Below are 20,569 nucleotides of genomic sequence, written 5' to 3'. Positions count from 1 at the left end.
GAAAATCTGGCTGTCAAAATTGAACACCCATCATTTGTTTTAGTTCCCCTGCAGTCACTGACGCCCTGCGGTGTGTGTTGCTGGTGTGCTTGGTGCGTTTGCAGGTCCAGAACAGGCTGGCGGGCATCGAGGAGCGTTACAAAGAGGTGGTGGAGCTGACGCGGCTCAGGAAGCAGGCGCTGCAGGATGCTCTGGCTCTGTACAAGATGCTGAGTGAAGCAAGCGCCTGCGAGGTGTGGATCGATGAAAAGGAGCAGTGGCTCAACAGCATGGAGATCCCCGAGAAACTGGAGGACCTGGAGGTGGTCCAGCACCGGTGAGGAAACAACCAATATTTTTATAATCAGCATAATAATCATTTGAAATGCTCCAAAGATTAAATAATTAAAAGAAATTGCATGCACACAAACAATAAAAACAGTTTGGAGGCTGGAAAAACATCAGGTAGTAGAAACCACCAAGGCATCAATTTATAAGCTTAGACAACTGTCAATCAAGCAAATACCCCTAAAACAATAACTTAACATCCAATGAAATTGTAGCATTTGCCTGTTGATTTACTTCTCTCCTTGCTGCATTTATGAACATGTGAACTTTAGTTTCTTACACTGCAGAGGATCTTCTCTGGAGCACAGTATGATGTTATTCATTGAGCCAATGTCTTTGTGAGGGAGGGAGGTCAGATTTCTACTTTAGCAATACGCACTTTTACCTGCAGTACTGTCAAGTAAAATAAAATAAAGTTTTTTAACTTTTTATTAAATGACTGAAAAGTCACTAAGGACCCCCCACAATTAAGGAAAATAAATCTGAGAGGACAAACAACAACACACAAAAACACATTAAATGGATTACACAAATTAGTTTTTTGGCTTGTTAATGGAATTGTACGGTTCCCAATAAGTTTATCTTTTTATTCAAAGCATAGTGTTTAGTTTAGTTAATGTCAGAAAGTAGGCAAACTCATCATCTCCCTAATTTCTTAAAAGTCTCTTTTTTTGTCATCAAATCAACATTCAGCCCTCAAACCTTTTCCAAATCAGTTAACGGTCACAAAAGACAACGAGCTTGTTGAGTTTAACCAAATCTCAAAATAGACACTAGTTATGTTTCTTTTGATTGACTTATTTAATTGATTAAGCGCGCCTTGTTGCGAGGTAGTTATTCATTGAACTTTCAAAGAAAATGAATTTGAAGCCCAATGATGAATGCACAAACATGAGAAGGAATATGAATCACCAGTGTGTTGTTTTTGCAGTTAAATGTAGAAATAGAAGCAGACGCGGTTTAGGACTTTAAATCTAATCCAGCCTCAGTTTGTCAGGTTGTTGTTTTGAAGCTGCACAGAGTTGTTTTGTACCTGAAAGGATTCAGTCAGACTGTGGGAACCAGAGCAGTAAACAGTTGTTTACAACACACTGCATGTCCCACTGTGTGTGTGTGTGTGTGTGTGTGTGTGTGTGTGTGTGTGTGTGTGTGTGTGTGTGTGTGTGTGTGTGTGTGTGTGTGTGTGTGTGTGTGTGTGTGTGTGTGTGTGTGTGTGTGTGTGTGTGTGTGTGTGCATAAGCTGACATCATTCATGCTTTAGTAACATTTGTTTCCTGTCAAAAGCTTCACTGAACATGTTGACTGTAATCTATTACAACATATTTTTTAATAGCGATGACTTGCTTTTATCCGTCTAATCCCATAATTCTTCTCTGCTCTGTAAATCATACTACATACATTCATTAAACAGCAGGATGCAAAAATATAATAAAAGTTTGTATACTCGCATCATAAAAAACACGTCTAATTAAAGTCAGGCCGTATAAGATTGAGTTCTAGTAAAGAAGTGCTGTTGATGTAACTTTTCACTTGTGTTTTTTAATGCTCCATTTTTTTACAGGTTCGAGAGTTTGGAGCCGGAGATGAACAACCAGGCGTCAAGAGTTGCAGTGGTCAACCAGGTTGCCAGGCAACTGCTCCACAGTGAACATCCTAGCGAGAAGGAGATCAAATCTAAACAGGACAAACTCAACACCAGGTAATCTGACTGGGAATAAAACATTTTGAAATACACTATAAAAAAGAGCACACAGAAGAGAGAAAATGCTGCAGGAGACAAAACTGTTGATGGTATTTTCAGCAGGGCCTGGTATACAAGGTATCTTGGAGACTGTTTTTCACCATTAAATTCAGATTCTACTGGTGGTGGATACTTTAAGGTTAAAAGCTCCATACTTAATTCAATCAAAGATCAATGGGAAACTAAACTTTAAAAGATTAAGAGTGCAATAAACCAAGATTTAAAGGATCACCAGTTAGAATGAACAGATTATCGGCCGATGGTTGTGCTTAGAGTAAAGCAGAGAATTTGACTGTGAGGAAGCATACTTAGGTCATTTATCAGGATTATGAGGGCTAATAACAAATAGAAAAGAAACACAATTAACTGAATGAGTTTTTAAGAATGGGAGAAAATAAACAGGTTAACATACCGTGATGAAACAAGGTGAACAAGATACAAACTGAGTCCTGTAAATAATCAGAAAATGATTGAGCTGGTAACTCACCTGGCATGTACTTGGTTTGAATTAAGAATCAGTTGATGTTGGTACTGATTGTGTCTCCATCCGTCTGTCTGTCTATTTGTACAGGTGGAGTCAGTTTAGAGATCTGGTGGACCAGAAGAAAGACAGCCTCAGCTCAGCTTTGGGTGTCCAGAATTATCACCTGGAGTGCAACGAGACCAAGTCCTGGATCAAAGAGAAGACCAAGGTAATGACTGAGATCCAATCTGAACTCACAGACATGACTCACATTAGGATTTATTTAAACGTGGTCGGAAATCTGAGACGATAGAATTTCCTTTTTTACTAAAGAAGTAGTGCCAGATGAAAGCACCGTTTTGGCTAAATATAAAAACATCTGGGCTAAAACTCGTTTAAAATGCGACGTGGCCGGCTGGTGGCAACTTTGTACACACATTCAATAAATATAACAAACATATAAATATCTTTGACATTGCAAAGACTAAAAAGCAATGGGGTGCCACCACTACACTTGCCAAATCAATTCAAATCATGGCTAAACTTGCGTCTCCTTCAGGTGATCGAGTCGACCCAGGAGCTGGGGAACGACCTGGCCGGAGTGATGGCACTGCAGAGGAAGCTAACTGGGATGGAGCGAGACCTGGCCGCCATCGAAGACAAGCTGGGAGACTTGGGAAAAGAGGCAGACCGCTTGGCCTCCGAACACCCAGAGCAGTCTGAGGCTATCAAGGGGCGACTGGCTGAGATCACCGGCGTGTGGGACGAGATGAAGGTAGGGCAAGATTTTTGTCGTGGGTGTTAAGGAAAACGTCTCAGCAGTGTGAAATTAAGATGTCAGCGTGTGACATGAACCTGTCTTACTATCAAAGTGTTTACAGCATTGATAAAAAAAAAAAAAGAAATCAGCTGATCTAGACATTAAAAATGAAAAATACAACCAGTGTAGTCATTTGTCTGTTCATAGAGTTGTAATGTGATGAGAGGTCAGTTTTCATAGCTTGGGCATATCATGGGGCTAAAGATTCACAATAACCAGGTTAAACTTCCTGAGTTAGAAACAGAAAACGTGTCTGCACTCTTTTCAGACTTATCTTATAATATGAAAGAGAACCATGAACTCCATTCTTGTGTAATACATTCCTCTCGGTATTCTTTTCCGTCTACAGGACACCATGAAGAACAGGGAGGAGTCCTTGGGCGAGGCCAGCAAGCTGCAGCAGTTCCTGCGTGAACTGGACGACTTCCAGTCATGGCTGTCTCGGACTCAGACCGCCATCGCCTCAGAGGACATGCCCAACACTCTGGCCGAGGCCGAGAAGCTGCTGGCCCAGCACGAGGGCATCAAGAACGAGATCCGCAACTACGAGGAGGATTATCAGAAGATGCGGGACATGGGCGAGATGGTGACGCAGGGCCAGACAGACGCGCAGTACATGTTCCTGCGGCAGCGGCTGCAGGCTCTCGACACCGGCTGGAACGAGCTGCACAAGATGTGGGAGAACCGTCAGAACCTGCTGTCCCAGTCCCACGCATACCAGCTCTTCCTCAGGGACACAAAGCAGTCTGAGGCCTTCCTCAACAACCAGGTACGCTGATGATGTCATCACACCTTCACTCTTAGCTTCGGCCTTTTGTCTGGACTGTAGTACTACTGTTCTAGTACTCGTGTCTGACGAGTCACCTGCTGTATTCTAGAGTACATTGAGCCCCTAGGGCAGTTTAACAGAAACTCCAAGACTTACAAATCCTTATTGTACCTTTGGTAACCATAGTGATAAGGGTTAGGACCTGATTTAGGAAGAAAGCTTTCAAACATTCATATATCCTTGTATATCATTGTTCTCATCCTTTCATAGGATATGAGAAGTGTATTAAACCCGCATTTTAATTCTCCTTCAGTCAGAATAACCACTATTTTGTCCTAATTCGTCTTTCTCCCCGTTAGTGAAGCAAACTTGTTAAATCTATAATGAAGCTCTTAATACAGAACCATTTAAATATCTGATCGAATGCCTTTACTAAGAGACATATGGCCAACATTTACTGGACAGCGTAACTGAGTCAGCTGACGCTACAAGCTTTTGAGAAGAGTGTAAGAAGGTTTGATAAAAAGGAGTGCGTGGTAAGGACCTGAGATAAGGCAGGATACGGCAAACTAATACAGGATTCCCAGTGTGAGGATGGATTTGTCTCTTTATTATCCCTTTTGGAAAATCCTGCATTTAGTCTGTCAGTTATTTGTATATAATTAAAAAGAGGTGAACGACAGCCTCCACAGCGAGGCACAAAAAACCCAGAGGCCCTAATATGCCCTTCATTTAAACTGAAATATATTTCTATTAACGATGTAGTATATTTATTTTTAAACAAAATTAAAGTGATTGTAAAGGCATTAAGAGTTTTAGACAGTGCTTCATTTAAATGTGGAGAGGACTGTCAGTTGGGATTTCATGCTTTTTTGTGATGTGGTTTGACCACAGAGTGAACTCTTCCCTCATAAGTGTTTGGATACTGACACACACACAAACACACACACACACACCGCACAAACACACACCACACAAACATACACGCACAAACACACACACACTCACACACACGCAGACACACAAATACACACAGTCAGATAAATCTCTCACTGGGCGTTTGTCCAAACTAGTATCATGTGGGTTCTTCCGGATCTCTTACACATGTACACACTCACACACACATCCTATTCCTGTGCGAGACTGACCATGGTGTGTATGCCACCCGTCACCCAGTGCATGTTGGGAAAGGCTCTAAGCTAACCCTACCTACAGTAACCCTGTGTAAATGTAATGAATCTGGGGTTCAGACTTAGTCTGGGACAAAACAAGACATTAAAACGACCAGGACTACTTACATGCGTTTTCACTATGACTAGGATAGAGTCTGCCCTCAAGTGGTAGAAGTCTGTCATTACAGTAACTATTTGAGACTGTTTTTCTGTATGTTTATTCTGTAAGTAATAATATCAGATAGAAACAACAGTAGAACAGTTCAGTAGAATGTTCTTTTCTTTTACACAAACATTGTTGATACTCAGTAACATCTCTTCTGTGTGTTTTTGTGTGTGTGTGTTTTGTTTGTCTGTCAGGAGTACGTCCTCGCTCACACTGAGATGCCCACCACTCTGGAGGGGGCCGAGGCGGCCATCAAGAAGCAGGAGGACTTCATGACCACCATGGACGCAAACGAGGAGAAGATCAGCGGCGTGGTCGATGCCGGCCGGCGCCTGGTAACCGACGGCAACATCAACGCTGAGCGCATTCAGGAGAAGGTGGACTCAATCGACCAGAGGTGACCTAAGATACCGACAAAGTTATTTGTTCCTTAGTGAGAGTCAGAGAGCATGAAATAATCCTTCATTTGTTTTTTCATCAATTAAGGATTTTTTCAGTGAAACCTTCTTAAATGTAAAGATTTGCTTGTTTTTATACATTTAAAGTGGCAAACGTTTTTTTCTTGTGTCCTTTTCAGAAAGAGTTAGAGTTTGAAGATGTACATTTGTGTATTAAACATCACAGAGGATTCACAATGAGAATAAATTCTGCTTCCAGTTATGCATGGGATATTTAAAAGATTATTTCAGTTTAGGGCAGCAGCCTTTAAGACCGTAGAGAAGACTGGAGTCCCTCGAGGACAACTAAATCATGTACAGTAGTTGATTCTATTGAAGTTATTATGATTTGTTGGTATGAATGAATTAGAACCAGTATTACCAAAGTGTTAGGCAAATAATAAGACGTAAAGTAGAGGGAAAATAATGACTGTCCGGGCCACACAATTCCATCCTTCCAGCACCAAAATATCTGCTTAGGGGCTCTGGTGTTAAAAAAAATTGAATTTGTTCTGGGATTAAGACAATGTTCATACCATCTGTGTGTCTTTTTAAGATTATATCAAGAGTTTAAATAAGAGCATGTTGATGTTTGTTTTTCAGACACAAGAAGAATCGAGCAGCTGCCAGTGACCTGCTGGCGAGGCTGAAAGACAACAGGGATCTGCAGAAATTCCTTCAGGACTGCCAGGAGGTAAAACACATATTAAATATTAAATAAAGGATTCAGAACACCTGCAGGGACTTATTATAAAGTTTTCAATGTAGCCTTTAATAATGTGTCTGGTTCGTTGTTGAGCTAATTGTGCTGCTTGTGTGTCCTCAGCTGTCCCTGTGGATCAATGAGAAGATGCTGACGGCTCAGGACATGTCGTACGACGAGGCCAGGAACCTTCACAGCAAGTGGCTCAAACACCAGGCCTTCATGGCCGAGCTGCAGTCCAACAAGGAGTGGCTTGACAAGATCGATAAGGTGGGTGTCAAGGAGTGCAGGAAAACATGTGCATTCAATTAGCTAATTCTAAATCAAGAGTAGCAGCATGTACTTCCAAGACTTGAGTTTATACAGTACAATTATGCTGAATGTGCTCCTTCAAAAACTGAGCTCTGAACATTCGCAGTAACATGTTATAACAAGTTATTGCATGGTTATCAAGGACACAGTTTCATTATGGTTGCACCACCATCTAAAATGTATCACTTATATAATTTACCAACAATTTCTGCAGAGTTTTCTCTCATATGACTTCATCATTTTGGAAACTTTTGTTCAAAAATTCACTTTGTCGATCTAATTTGATGAGGCAGACTTAATGTTGAGATTTAAAATCTGGTCCTCAGGATGGGAAGGCGCTGATGGCAGAGAAGCCAGAGACAGAGGCCATGGTTAATGAGAAGCTGGCGTCTCTGAAGACAATGTGGCAGGACCTCGAGTCCACCACCCAGACCAAAGCCAAGTGTCTGTTTGATGCCAACAAGGCCGAGCTGTTCACCCAGAGTTGCGCTGACCTCGACAAGTGGCTTGCCAGCCTGGAGGGACAGCTGCAGTCCGACGACTACGGCAAAGACCTCACCTCTGTCAACATCATGCTCAAGAAACAACAGGTGAGTGATCTCTTTTAGACTTTCCCCGTATACAGTATGTGTTCCTGAACTTCCTGTAAAGCCTTTCAGTATGAGGGCTCAGTTCTCTTCTGGGGGGGGGGGGGAGTCTATAACCTTTGTTGAACCAGGATGATTACTAATCCCAAAACTGGCAGTCGATCTTCATATTTCTGTGTGTTTAAAAGCTGTAAGTCATGATGAAGAACAACATGGACTCTACATGGGAGAAGCTGGAAGATGGAATTGCTTAATTGGTCTTTTCTTGGTCACTGTACAAACATCTTTAAGTCTGTCAACTCGGCAAATGGGAACTACATTTTCTGCTTTCCCAGTATCTGGTGCAGCTCTACTGGGATACAGTGAATTTTCCCAGTCCCACGCTCATTTTTCAGAATACTCCGACACTACATGAAACCAGTGTGAGATTTTTCCAGGATGAACTCAAATAGCAACATCTGTTCAATTATAGGAGAAAAAACATTACAGAAACAATATGAGCCACTAAAAAGTCATGGCTTTATGCAGGTAATAAAGAGGTTTTGTTGGTGGAAACAAATGCTGGTAACAGTAAGCACTTCCTTATTTGTATGTTTCAAATATATAAAAGTAATAGAGACAGTCATGAAATAGACCCGTTTTTCTGACCACTGTTCTTATAAAGGGCACTAAGATAAAAGCAAACAAGCTTCAGATATAGTCTGGGGTTCTAGTTTACAGACCAAGGTGTGACTCTAAACTGAATTATTTCATTTAAAACAGTTTCACAGTTCAGGCTGATGTGAAATGAAACTGTATTTAGGCGGCTGTGGCTCAGGTGGTAGTCGAAGTCTCTCAGCCGGAAGGTTGAGGGTTCATTCTGCCCAGCTCCTGCAGCCACATGTCTAATGTGTCCTTGGGCTAGACACTTAACCCCGAATTGCTCCCACTGCTTCATCATTCATCATCATATTCATTAGTTACTTCTGATGGTCTCACTACATAGTAACAATCAGTGTGTAAATGGGTGAGAATGTGTAGGTGTGAAATGGGTGTAAAAGTGCTTTGAGTAGCCAGAAGACTTTAAAAGCTCAAGCCCATTTATCCAAAGCTCTTGAATTCCTGAAGGGAACCTCTTCAGTATTTATTTTTATTTTTGGAAAGTGTCGTCTATCAATCCTTTATGTAATCACCCACTGCTACACACACACAAACCCATAATCTCACATCCAAAAGTCTCATCCCTCAACCCTTCTCTCGCAGAGCAGTTATGTAATCTTTCATTTGATGTGTTACGGGGCAGCAGTGAGACTTACGTGTGTGTGTGTGTGTGTGTGTGTGTGTGTGTTTGTGTGTCTCTAGCAGTAACCGAGCCGTCTAAAGGATGATTTGGGGTATTTTCAGTCTATTAGAGCTGCTTCATTTCTCCTATCATCTGTTTTCCCTTCAGATCTTTGCTGCCATTTTCTCACAGTGTGTGTATGTGTGTGTGATTGTGAAGGAGGGAGAGAGTGAGTGCTGAAGTGTTGGAGTGAGATCGTTAGCGGAGCGTGTGATCTGTTACGCAGAGCGGGAGGATAGAAACAGCATCTCTCCTCCTCCTCCTCATCTTCCTCACTGCTCTCGTTTTAAACCAGACTCTACCTGTATTTTTGTTTTTCTACTCTCCTGTGAGGGTGTTGCACACTGTTATTAAACCGTCTGGCTGCAGGAGAGGATCTTTACTTTCAGATTTATTTTTAGGTCTCTTCATATTTCATATCAGATCATTCTTTAGAAGATTTTTGGGTCACTCTCTGGAGCGTAACAGATTTTTTCCTGGAGATGATGAGACGGGGCCATTGAGGGTTTTTCCTCCTTGTTTGATATTTTCATGAGGACCAAACGTGTGACTTCCCTGAAATAGTTGAGTTAATTTAAACTTCATAACTGGAGATTTTTCTCTTCATTTTCTTCTTTAAAAAAACATTTTTGTAGTTATTTTGAGGCTTTTTTTCCTCCCTTTTTACATTTTTGCAGAAAAAAAGAAAACTTGAGGTCCTCTCTATGACTTCTCTGGGGTTTTTAAATATATCTCAGAATCTCCTCCAGGAGATGGAGTCTGCTTAGTTTTCACAAGCAATGCTATAATCTAATATACAGTATGTGACAACTGAGCAAACTTCATCTTCTGAGGAAGAGTGAAAGTTTGGTGGAAAGCCCCAAAAAAGCTACTAATGTGTTTTTGGTTTCACTTGTATTTCACATTGATCAGTAAATTCCTGTGTTTGTTGTAGAAGTTGTGGTTTCTTTGTATGTTGTCACCACCTTTAATTACTTGATCAACATCATTCAGATCATTATTCTCTGTTTTTAATGCTTCTGAACTGCTGTTGCAGCATATTTCCAATCTGACCTTTTACCTGTCCTATTGCAGATCCTGGAGAGCCAGGTGGAGGTGCGTCAGAAGGAGGTCGGGGAGCTGCAAGGCCAGTCACAGGCTCTCAGTCAAGAGGGGAAAGGCTCTGAGGAAGTTGACGGACAGAGGATCAGTGTGGAGAAGAAGTTCGATTCCCTCCAGGCACCACTGAAGAAGAGACGGGACAACCTCATGGCCTCACGCGAGATCCACCAGTTCAACAGGGACGTGGAGGATGAAATCGTGAGTACTTCTGACCCCTCTGATACAAGTGAACTGTATCTTTCTAAAGATGCCAATGTGATGTGTTATGGTGAGCAAATGACTAAGAGTATCTGCAGGATTCACAGACAGAACTTTTAATTATCAAATAATAGGACTGAAAATGACCTAATATGTGTTGGTATGTGAAGTAGCCAACCAGGTATACTGGTATTAGCAACTATGGTAATAGGGGGAACAGAAGTAGAAATAATTGTAAAAGCATCAACAGTTGTGGTAGTAATGTACTCCGTGACAGTAGTGGTAGATGAAACAATTGCCTTACAGCATACGCATATGTAGTAACAACAGTATCAATGGTATCATCAGTAGTTCTAGTGGAATCATCATTAATGATGTGTTTATCATCAGTAATGGTGGTAGTATTAGAAGTGGTAGTGGCATCAGCAGTACCCTTAGAAGTAGTGGTATAGTAGCAGGGGCGGTATGTGGTAGAGGTGTCGTCAGAAGTGGTACTATAGTAGCAGTAATGACAGTAGCATTAGCAGTAGTGCTACAGAAGGAGAGTTGTCAGTAGCATCAGCTGTAGCATTAGCAGTAGTAGTAGTAGAACCATCAGCAGCAGTAGAAGTATCAGTAGAAGTGGTAGTAGCACTAATGATAGTAGCATTAGTAGTAGTAGAAGTATCAGTAGAAGTGGTAGTAGCGGTCATGACAGTAGCATTAGCAGTAGTGCTGGCAGCTTCATCAGTCATAGTAGTAAATATTTGTGTGAATGTGATTTATTTTCTGTTCTGAACCGACAGTGATGAAAAATGCGTAACTGTATAAATACTGCACTGCACCACAAAGTATCTCTATAATGTGTGTGTTTGTGTGTGTGTCTGCAGCTCTGGGTGGAGGAGAGGATGGCCCTGGCCACATCAACAGACCATGGACACAACCTGCAGACCGTCCAGATGCTTATCAAGAAGAACCAGGTACACAACCACGCACATCTACCCGCTGATTACATCAACTTCTGAAAAGTTCCCCTGCCTGAACTCTCTGTCACCTTGACTCCCACACAGACCTTACAGAAGGAGATCCAGGGTCATCAGCCGCGCTTCGACGACATCTTTGAGCGCAGCCAGCACGTCCTTAGGGAGGACAGCCCGACGGCCGAGCTGATCCGTCAGCGTCTAAGCGAGCTCCAGTCGCTATGGGAACAGATCAGGAAGGAGACTGAGAACCGTCACGCCCGTCTCAGTGAGGCCCATAAGGCTCAGCAGTATTACTTTGACGCTGCTGAGGCCGAGGCTTGGATGAGCGAACAGGAGCTCTACATGATGTCGGAGGAGAAGGCCAAGGTGAGGGCAGATGTGAATCTAACAACCCAGTACTCACTATGGGGCTAAAGACAGCTATCACCATCCAGGGATACAGGGATTCCCTAGAAGTTTTGCATCCAACTTTTAGCTCTTAATGACAATCAAATCAGTTTTCAGAATGTGAGAATTTCCCGGTTGAATTCACAAACCTGGAGAACTTAAGGACATCTTTGTCAAAATGTCTTTTAGTATTGTTGATCTGGTCCTTTGTACATTTTCTTAATCTAACATGATACTCAGTAACGGTCAGGAATACATATGCATGTAGAAACAGGATCCTATGGACATGCATTAATAGAGACATGTCAGAGTGAGGAGGCTGCACGAACAAGAATCCTGGCACTCTCTTCCTAACATAACTTGCTGCACTTTTTTGGTAAAGCAATGTTGAGATGACTGGTTTATTAGCATCAAGCTCAGAGCAGACCTAAGAGCATGTTAGCATGTAAATGTGCTAAATGCGAAACAGCATGTTGATAGTGTGTGTTGTTGTACAGTGACATGCTAATGTAGTTGTTTTAATGCATTGACATGCTAATATTTTTGTGTCGTGACATGGCAATGTTATTGTTATTGACAAGCTAATGTTATTGTTGTTGGGCATCAAGAAGATGGTCTTCAGAGGTCCTCTTAAGATGACGAAATTTTGTGAATAAAAAAAAATTGTGGCGTTTGAGTAAGTGTGCGGGCAGATCTTGGACTCTGGATGTTGTGCTTTTAACATCACATTAACTGACAGTACAAACTGTCTGCAGGATGTAAAGAGTGAAAAACTTTTTCTTCCAATTTTGGGACATGCACATATTGGCAAAAAATTGTTTACCCGGTCGCTACACTTATTTTTACACTTTAGAAATTTACCATCAAGCGAAATTTGACTCAAGTGTTTTTATAGGAGTTCAACAACAAGTGAAACATTCATCATACATGTGAGAGAGATGAGTTCAGGAACAGGTTCCCCGTTAGGTTGAAAAGCTTCCTCTTTCTTGACTTCGGTTTTGGTTCACCTACCAGTTCCTCAGTTTGTGTGGAGAGTTTGTTTAACAGAAGGGTGTTTGTTGTTGGACTTTCTGCTGTTTCCGCTCTTAACTCTGCTGGTCAGTACAAATTCAATGCTCTGCAAAATACTTACAACGGTAATAGTGGTAGGGGTAATGATTCTCTGAATACTATGTTTTCCATTAGGTTCTCTGGTTGAGAGTCTTGGGTTCTTGTTGGTATTTGGCTGTTTGTCTGAGACTTTATGTCAAAACTTTTTAGGAACTCTACTCTGGAGAAACTCTAGTTCTGCTAATTCACTTGTGAATTTTATGAATCAGGTCTTCCTTAACTCTGGGACTTCTTTATACTAATCTAATACTAATGTTTATATCCTTTCATTAGTTTGTGTTTTGGAGGTTTTTTTTGTTAAATTCCTTGAACTTGTCATCTTTTCTGTATTTCTGTATTTTCTATTTTGGGTCAAATGTAACTCACCTGCTGTATACTCCTTCAATTGGTCCAACGTAGAAATAACTAAATAAATGTCTCTGTGTGTCTCTCAGGACGAGCAGAGTTCGGTTGCCATGTTGAAGAAGCACCAGATCCTGGAGCAGGCGGTGGAGGATTATGCTGACACCGTCCACCAACTGTCTAGCACCAGTCGGGGTCTGGTGGCTGCTGGACATCCTGACAGGTGAAGTGTAGGGAGGGTGTCAATGGTTTAGGAGACGAGGAAAAGGACAACTTTTCTGCTTTCTCTCTCATTTCTAGTTTTTTGTTTTTTCTTTTAGTAGAAAACTTGTTAAGATAAGATAAGATAATCCTTTATTTATCCCTCAATGGGGAAATTTACAAAAAAACTGTCATTCGTTGTTGGCAGGATACATAAATTGTTACATTTGTCCAAGGAGAAGGGAATAAAAATAGAATCGAGGGAGCATATGAAGAATGCACAAATGGAAAACAGAATATTAATGAATAAAAGCAAAAGTAGTAATGATTCCTTATTTCTGTCTTACTCCTCTTCATGCAGCGAGCGTATCGGGATGCGTCAGTCTCAGGTGGATAAGCTGTACGCCGGGCTGAAGGATTTGTCGGAGGAGCGTCGGGGGAAGCTAGACGAGCGTTTGCGTCTCTTCCAGCTGAACCGCGAGGTGGACGACCTGGAGCAGTGGATCGCCGAGAGGGAGGTGGTGGCCGGATCCCATGAGCTGGGACAGGACTACGAGCACGTCACTGTAAGTACAACACACAAGTTTAATACGTAGTGATGATGCAGCAAGAGTGTTGTTGGACTTTGAAGCTGAATTCATTGCATTATGATGAAAGATCTTTGTATTATTATGTCTCTAGCAATCTTTACCAAACAGGCGCCTTGTTCTTAAACTTGATTTACATCTTCCTTCAGATGCTACAGGAGCGCTTCAGAGAATTTGCCCGTGACACCGGGACCATCGGCCAGGAGCGCGTGGACACTGTCAACCGGCAGGCGGATGAGCTGATCAACACTGGTCACGGAGACGCCGCCACCATCGCGGAGTGGAAGGACGGCCTGAACGAGGCGTGGGCCGACCTGCTGGAGCTCATTGACACCCGAACGCAGATCCTCGCCGCCTCCTTCGAACTGCACAAGTTCTACCATGACGCCAAGGAGATCCTGAACCGCATCCTGGACAAACACAAGAAGCTTCCAGAGGAGCTCGGTCGGGACCAGAACACGGTGGAGACCCTGCAAAGGATGCACACCACCTTCGAACACGACATTCAGGCACTGGGAACACAGGTACAGGCTCAAACTTACTGTGTCTTTTGTGGCTTGAAGCTTATACCGTCTGATGTTAAAAAGGTTTAGAGTGGTCTTACAGTATTAACAAAAAACTCATCCTCTTTTGTTCTGTTTTCAGGTGCGGCAGCTTCAGGAGGATGCCGTTCGCCTGCAGTCTGCTTACGCTGGAGATAAAGCTGACGACATTCAGAAGAGAGAAGGAGAGGTGAGACTCAAGGAAACAGAAACCATATCAGGACTGGGCTCAGTTTACATGTTGACTCTTGTTGAACCTGCTGCAGACATGCATGCATGCATGCAGTACTGGTGTAGTTTAGAAGTGAACTGGACCCAACACTGGTGTAAATGAAAATCAGTGTGAAAGTCTCTGTTCCTCATGCATGCTTCACTGCTGCTGCACTAACTTTGCTCCTCGGCCCCTGAAAATAACAAATCAATATTATCTGTAGGTGGCGAACAAGGAGTCCAATGAATCCGGTATTTAAAAAAGACTTTCTTTAAATAGAAGACATTTAATAAATCTGCTACTCTAATCATCTAAAGTGATTTTATTCACCATAAAACAACAAGCTGTATATAAAACAAAAACATGTAAGATCTTACAGGGCATGGTCAAAATGAAAGACACATTATTTAAGTCTCCTCTCTTCATTGCGAGCACACGCTCATGCTATGGATTAAATGCCCACATATATTATTTAAAAACAACAATTGTTTATGTCTTCGAAACAATGTCAACCAAATGTTTGTCTTCACCTTTAAAGATTAAGTTAGAAGAAGTGAAGATTGAGCTGTTTAGTCATTGAGACACTAAAATGTCAAAATAGGGACCAAGGATGAAAACAATAGATAACCCGTTAATGTTTTAGCTCCATATGATCAATAATCTGTGAGAGACAAACACAGCAAATCCCAGTCATGGCATTTACCTGTCAAGGAGCCTGTGGTACGCCTCAGTGACGACACAGCTTCAGACATCAGTACCAGAGCGTGGAAAACAAAGAACCCTTCCTCTATGAAAACAGGTCTTGAACTGCAATTCTCTCCAAACAAACATTGGTCTTAATCTCCACTTTTTAGAAGAAGTCTAAAGAAACAGGTATTTTATTTTGGAAATCTCAGATTTGCATAATAAAATACCTGTTTGTGAACAGTTCCCATCTCAAATGTCACTTGAGTTCCCCAGTGACATGCTAAACCTTCCTGTCTCCTGACAGTCAGAGTGGACTGTTAATGATTTGAAGCTCTTAAATGTTTTTGTTTGCGTTGTGTTTTGACCATTCCCTGTATGTCCATTTCCCTGCATATCCTCACTGTCCACCCAGAAGAGAAAGGGAGAGGTGAGACTCCGTTTACCAAAAACATTGGCTTTGCATCAGTGTTCATTTTGGCTGCAGTTTTAGACTTTCATTTCAAATTCAGACTAAAATGTTGATGAATATAGCAACATTTTAGTGATTTTAGTTCTGGCCTAAATCTTAGTCACAGACCTTGGGATTTGCAAATTATTTTGTTGTTTGTTTCATATCATTTTTAAATCTGTGTGGGCATGAGTACCTGTCAGCTGCAAACTCCACCCACCTGGGCCTCTGAAGAGGTTAAAACAAATGATACAAATCCTTTGCAAACTCAGTTTGGGTCTGGTCAGTCAGGCCTCTCGCTAGTAGCTTTTCTCCAAACAACTTACGATGCATTTTAATAGTTCATTGCTGCACACAGTGGTGCAATGCTAATGTTACTGTTCACCTTTGCTGAAACATAGTTGCTTATTATATTAGCCGGCTAAATATCGCTCCTCGGCAGCCATGTTTCCATCAATAATGTAAAAGTGTGTGATGAACATAAAATGTGACGACATGGAGTGAAAGGATTCGGTGTTAATGTACCATGAGTTTCAATTTGACAACTAACTCATTCATTGCACTCTGCTCTTAGCATGTGTGAAGTTTATGCTACTTTGAAATATTTGGAGCGACTGGCACTTTTTATTTATTTGTTAATTTACTCATTTTATGGATTCAGTTTCTATGAAGGATATGTTGTATACCATACTTCTTGATTATCTGCTCTTATTTCTCTTGTAGAGTAACATAACCCAAAAGAAAGAAAAAACATTTAGATCACTTTATTCTTGTTATTTGAACCTCTATACTTTATTTATATTTTACAAAGCGTCAAGCTTTTTTTTTCTTGAGGGATTAAGCTTAGTGTAATACACCCTCTAGAGGGGACACTGGTTTGTTTTCGTTGTTGCAAAAAAAAAACAGTTTTGTTTTTTGAGCCAAGAGCATTTTCTTTTTTTATTGAATTGTTAGACAGCAGGTTATAGCACGCCAACCACAGTATCTGTGCAATAATCACTGCTGTCTTTATCAACATAATCGGACTAGCATTAGTATGCTAACATATTAAGATAGCTAATGGGTATTTAGCTTGCTAACAGTTAACTCGGGTTAGAGAAGATAACTCTAATATCATGACTGTGTTGTTCTGCACGTTTTGAACAGCAGGTGGCTTCAGCTGGTGGGTCGGCCATTTCTTTTAGCTGTGGTGCTACGATGCCTCCAACACGCTGAACTATAAATAGTTTGTTTAGTTATTTATGTAAGTGAGTAGTATCTATGATGTCAGATTTACTGACTTAAATGGAATATGCCATGAAAAGATTAAAGCCCTGAAAGAAATCTGCAACAGCATGGAGGATGAGGATGTCGTTAAGAAATATCTACCTTTTATTTAACATGTTGTATCAATGTATAGTGTGATGTAATACATTGAGAAAAATAATTCATAGAAACATCAAGGTGATGTTAAAAATAACAGACAATCCAGTGACTTATCACATTAATGTATGAATGGAATACAAATTCAACATTGCCGTGCATTATGGCATATTGTGCTTAGTGTGTGGGTACGCTGCTTTTAGTTTTTACATTCTGTTCCACTGAGCAGTGTGGGGTTGATTCTTCCTCACTTAACATTTTAAAAGCAAAAAAAAACCAAATCACCATGAAGTGAGTCGTGATTGATTTTTCGACCCAGCCTTCACCTACAATGACAAATTGTAAAAAGACCAGATATAAGAGAGAAAGCATTAGCATTTCAAATCTTAGCTTGTTTAATATATTATCACGTTGCCTGGAGACACACAGCGGGTGCTTTTGCCTCCATTTGAATGCGTTGTATCTGATTTGCTTTTATCCCATTTATTTATTCCTCTGGGCTGCTTTGCTCCCCCACAGAACTCTACCGCTGGACCTGTGCAACACCCTGCAACAGACTGCGTTATATTCATAGATGTAATGTTGTATTTTTAGTTGTTGTAAACAAGCTATACTGTATGTCCCCAGTAATGAACTTGCATCATGGTAAATAATAATTTCATGTCATACAGCATATTGGTGGTCTCGACTGATCAGAGTAAGCTCTTTCTGTGAAGAAGCCAGCTGTTTATAGACTGATTAAACAAACTTAACGTATTTATGTGGTAGATAAAAAAAAAAAAATTCTTCCTCCAGGGTTTAAAGTTGAACCCTTTGAGAGGAGCCCAGCCTCTGTTTGTTTTTTTCTGTTCTGAACTCTGCTGTTTTCTTTTATCTCGCCCCCCCTCTTCAGGTCCTTGAGGCCTGGAAGAACCTTCTGGAGGCGGCTGAAGGCCGCAGAGTGAAGCTGCTCGACACCGGAGACAAGTTCCGCTTTTTCAGCATGGTGCGAGACCTGATGCTGTGGATGGAGGACGTCATCCGCCTGATCGAGGCCCAGGAGAACCCCAGGTACAGACACTGAGAAGGCAAAGTGGATTGCAGTTTCTACTATCACTTGTCGCTGCTATCTGCAACTGTTCCAAGTAAAGATTCATCAAACTTAAGCATTTGAAGTCACTTTTATTTTCATGGTTGCACAGAAATTGAATTGTTTTCACAGTCACAGGAAGTTGTGAATTAATTTGCCCCTTTTAAATATGACGCTTCAGTCACCAGTAACTCTCTTATGACGCTCATAACTCCATTTTGCTATTATTACTGGTGTTTTAAACATGACGTGCATACAATGAGGCACTAGCATAGAAATTGGCCAATTTGCCTCAAATTTCTGCATAATGGCACATGACATGACAATCTATTGAACACGGATGAGTCAGTCGGTGTTTCCTGTCAATGTTAATAGATTAGTGTTTGTTTGTTTTCTCTCTTGTTTTTAGGGACGTGTCATCAGTGGAGCTGTTAATGAACAACCATCAGGGCATCAAGGCGGAGATCGACGCCCGCAATGACAGCTTCACCGCCTGCATTGAGCTCGGCAAAGCTCTGCTGGCAAGGAAGCACTACTCTTCAGAGGAGGTGGAGGCTCTTTCATGAAGCTCAAGAACAAGATAATCATTCTGAATATTTATGTGTCTGAGAAGTTTTACCACAGATGGATTTAGAGCCTTAAACAATACAAAGAGCATTCTTAATAGACTCATTTTATAGTAAAGCCAGAGGTTAGAGTGAATCTCCAATCAACCATCAAAAATATTTATAATTAACATCACGGCTGTCATTGCTGCTCTTCCGTTCGTTTTCAGACTTCAGTCAGTTATTTTATCAGCAGATGAATTCAGTGACAGTCCATTGTCTTTAGATTTGTTTTGGGGCTTTTTGCCTTTATGTGACAGAAGAGTGGAAAGAGTAGCAAATCGAAAGAGAGAGAGAGATAGAGACACAGACAGACAGACGACATGCATGAAACGAACTGCCCTCTTTGGAGGTCTGTAGCCTCCGTAAATGGGGCACAATCAAACCACCTGGTCATCAGTTTTTTAATTTCAAGACATTTAATGAAATTTTTTTCCCCCCAGATTAAAGAAAAGTTGTTACAGTTGACGGACAAGAGGAAAGACATGATTGACAAATGGGAGGACAGATGGGAGTGGCTTAGACTTGGTAAGATGTTGTCGTACAATAACACAAGATTTTTCATTTAGTTATGTATCCACAGAAACATGACTGTATATGTTTGTTCAGTCCTGGAGGTGCACCAGTTTTCAAGGGATGCAGGTGTGGCCGAGGCATGGCTGCTGGGTCAGGACCCGTACCTGTCCAGCAGGGAGATCGGTCAGAGCGTCGACGAGGTGGAGAAACTCATCAAACGCCACGAGGCCTTTGAGAAGTCAGCCGCCACCTGGGAGGAACGCTTTGCCGCTCTGGAGAGATTGACTACGGTGAGACGCAGAGCAGTTTCATTCAGTGAAGACACAATAACAATTAAGACAAGACAAAAAAGAAAAAACACTGTTGCAGGAATATTGTAATTTTATATCCAAAAATTCCCATTGTCACTGACTTTTTGAGGTTTTTTTGTACAATGATTAAATCCAGATCCACTGAAGTTGAATCTTTCATGACTTTACAAACTTCCTATAAATGGCTGATAAAAGTCACCTGTTTATGAAGCAGTGCACATTTATCAAACGTTCTGATTATCAGTCATTAAAAAAGATATTTCATTATACAGTATTATTTCAACTGAAACAATTGATATAAATTACGATACAGCTTCCAAACCCCTGTTTTCAGAGCAGAGCTGCACTGTAAAGGAAATAGAGTTACGGTCTGACCTGAAGTTTGATGATAAAAACAAGTATGACTCATACGAGAGGACTTTTTTTTACAGCTTCCAGTAGGAGGACATTTCACTCTGAGGTGGAATAACATAAACAACTTCTAAAATCTAGATGTTACTTTGCAATAAAATAGAAGAATAAATGAGTATTTGCAAAAAATCTCTCACTTGATTGGATCTACATGTAGGTGATGCTAATGGGCCTGAGCAGTAAATTAAGGATAAGGTTTATGAAAGGTATAGACTTTCTTGAAGTTAATTATGGTGTTTCAACAATGACTTCAGACTAAGCTGTGTGGATTCTTAGTTCATATTGGTGGAGAGGGTTAAGGAGTCTGTTTAAGGCAGTACAACAAAGTGTCTGAACCCAATCTTGTGCCAAGTACAATTCTATAAAGTATGATTGCTTCATCTCATCCCGATGTGTCTGTGTGTCCAGATGGAGTTATTGGAAGTGAGAAGAGCGCAAGAGGAAGAAGAGAAGAGAAGACAACCCCCGCCCACTGAGGGTCAGCCTGATACTGCTGCAGCACAGCAGAGGTGAGACAGCCTGTTTGTGTACAGCACAGTGATTTATACTAGATATTAAACACACTCTTTTGAGATTCGGATGAGTTGATATGGAAAGAATAGAAGATTTTGATGACTGGTGTCCATGCAGCAGGGGTTTGTGCTTTGAGTTTCATTATCAAGAAGTCGCTTCTCCATTTATTTAAGTTCACTTTTCTTGGC

General features: G+C 41.2%; 1 protein-coding gene across 4 annotated transcripts in view; it reads left to right on the top strand.

Annotated features, from left to right (window-relative positions):
• LOC109976267 (spectrin beta chain, non-erythrocytic 1) overlaps positions 1-20,569 on the top strand; it is a 112,836-nt gene that overhangs the window by 81,624 nt on the left and 10,643 nt on the right. For 2 of the 4 annotated variants that reach the window (XM_065959416.1, XM_065959414.1), the window contains 22 exons: positions 105-316; positions 1,889-2,026; positions 2,640-2,760; positions 3,091-3,306; positions 3,701-4,120; positions 5,653-5,855; positions 6,499-6,589; positions 6,722-6,868; positions 7,237-7,500; positions 9,893-10,117; positions 10,987-11,076; positions 11,167-11,445; positions 13,011-13,141; positions 13,481-13,685; positions 13,856-14,230; positions 14,352-14,438; positions 15,559-15,573; positions 17,849-18,006; positions 18,435-18,573; positions 19,074-19,158; positions 19,240-19,436; positions 20,277-20,377. In XM_065959416.1, the coding sequence (XP_065815488.1) occupies positions 105-316; positions 1,889-2,026; positions 2,640-2,760; positions 3,091-3,306; positions 3,701-4,120; positions 5,653-5,855; positions 6,499-6,589; positions 6,722-6,868; positions 7,237-7,500; positions 9,893-10,117; positions 10,987-11,076; positions 11,167-11,445; positions 13,011-13,141; positions 13,481-13,685; positions 13,856-14,230; positions 14,352-14,438; positions 15,559-15,573; positions 17,849-18,006; positions 18,435-18,573; positions 19,074-19,158; positions 19,240-19,436; positions 20,277-20,377 (3,899 nt within the window). The remainder of the gene's footprint in view (positions 1-104; positions 317-1,888; positions 2,027-2,639; positions 2,761-3,090; positions 3,307-3,700; positions 4,121-5,652; positions 5,856-6,498; positions 6,590-6,721; positions 6,869-7,236; positions 7,501-9,892; positions 10,118-10,986; positions 11,077-11,166; positions 11,446-13,010; positions 13,142-13,480; positions 13,686-13,855; positions 14,231-14,351; positions 14,439-15,558; positions 15,574-17,848; positions 18,007-18,434; positions 18,574-19,073; positions 19,159-19,239; positions 19,437-20,276; positions 20,378-20,569) is intronic. The other 2 variants (XM_020626425.3, XM_065959415.1) reach the window with 1 other exon arrangement.

The sequence above is a fragment of the Labrus bergylta genome, chromosome 10 (assembly GCF_963930695.1).
Source record: "Labrus bergylta chromosome 10, fLabBer1.1, whole genome shotgun sequence".
NCBI classification, from domain to species: domain Eukaryota; kingdom Metazoa; phylum Chordata; class Actinopteri; order Labriformes; family Labridae; genus Labrus; species Labrus bergylta.
Note: the sequence above shows the minus strand (reverse complement) of the source record. Positions and strands in the feature narration are given on the sequence as shown.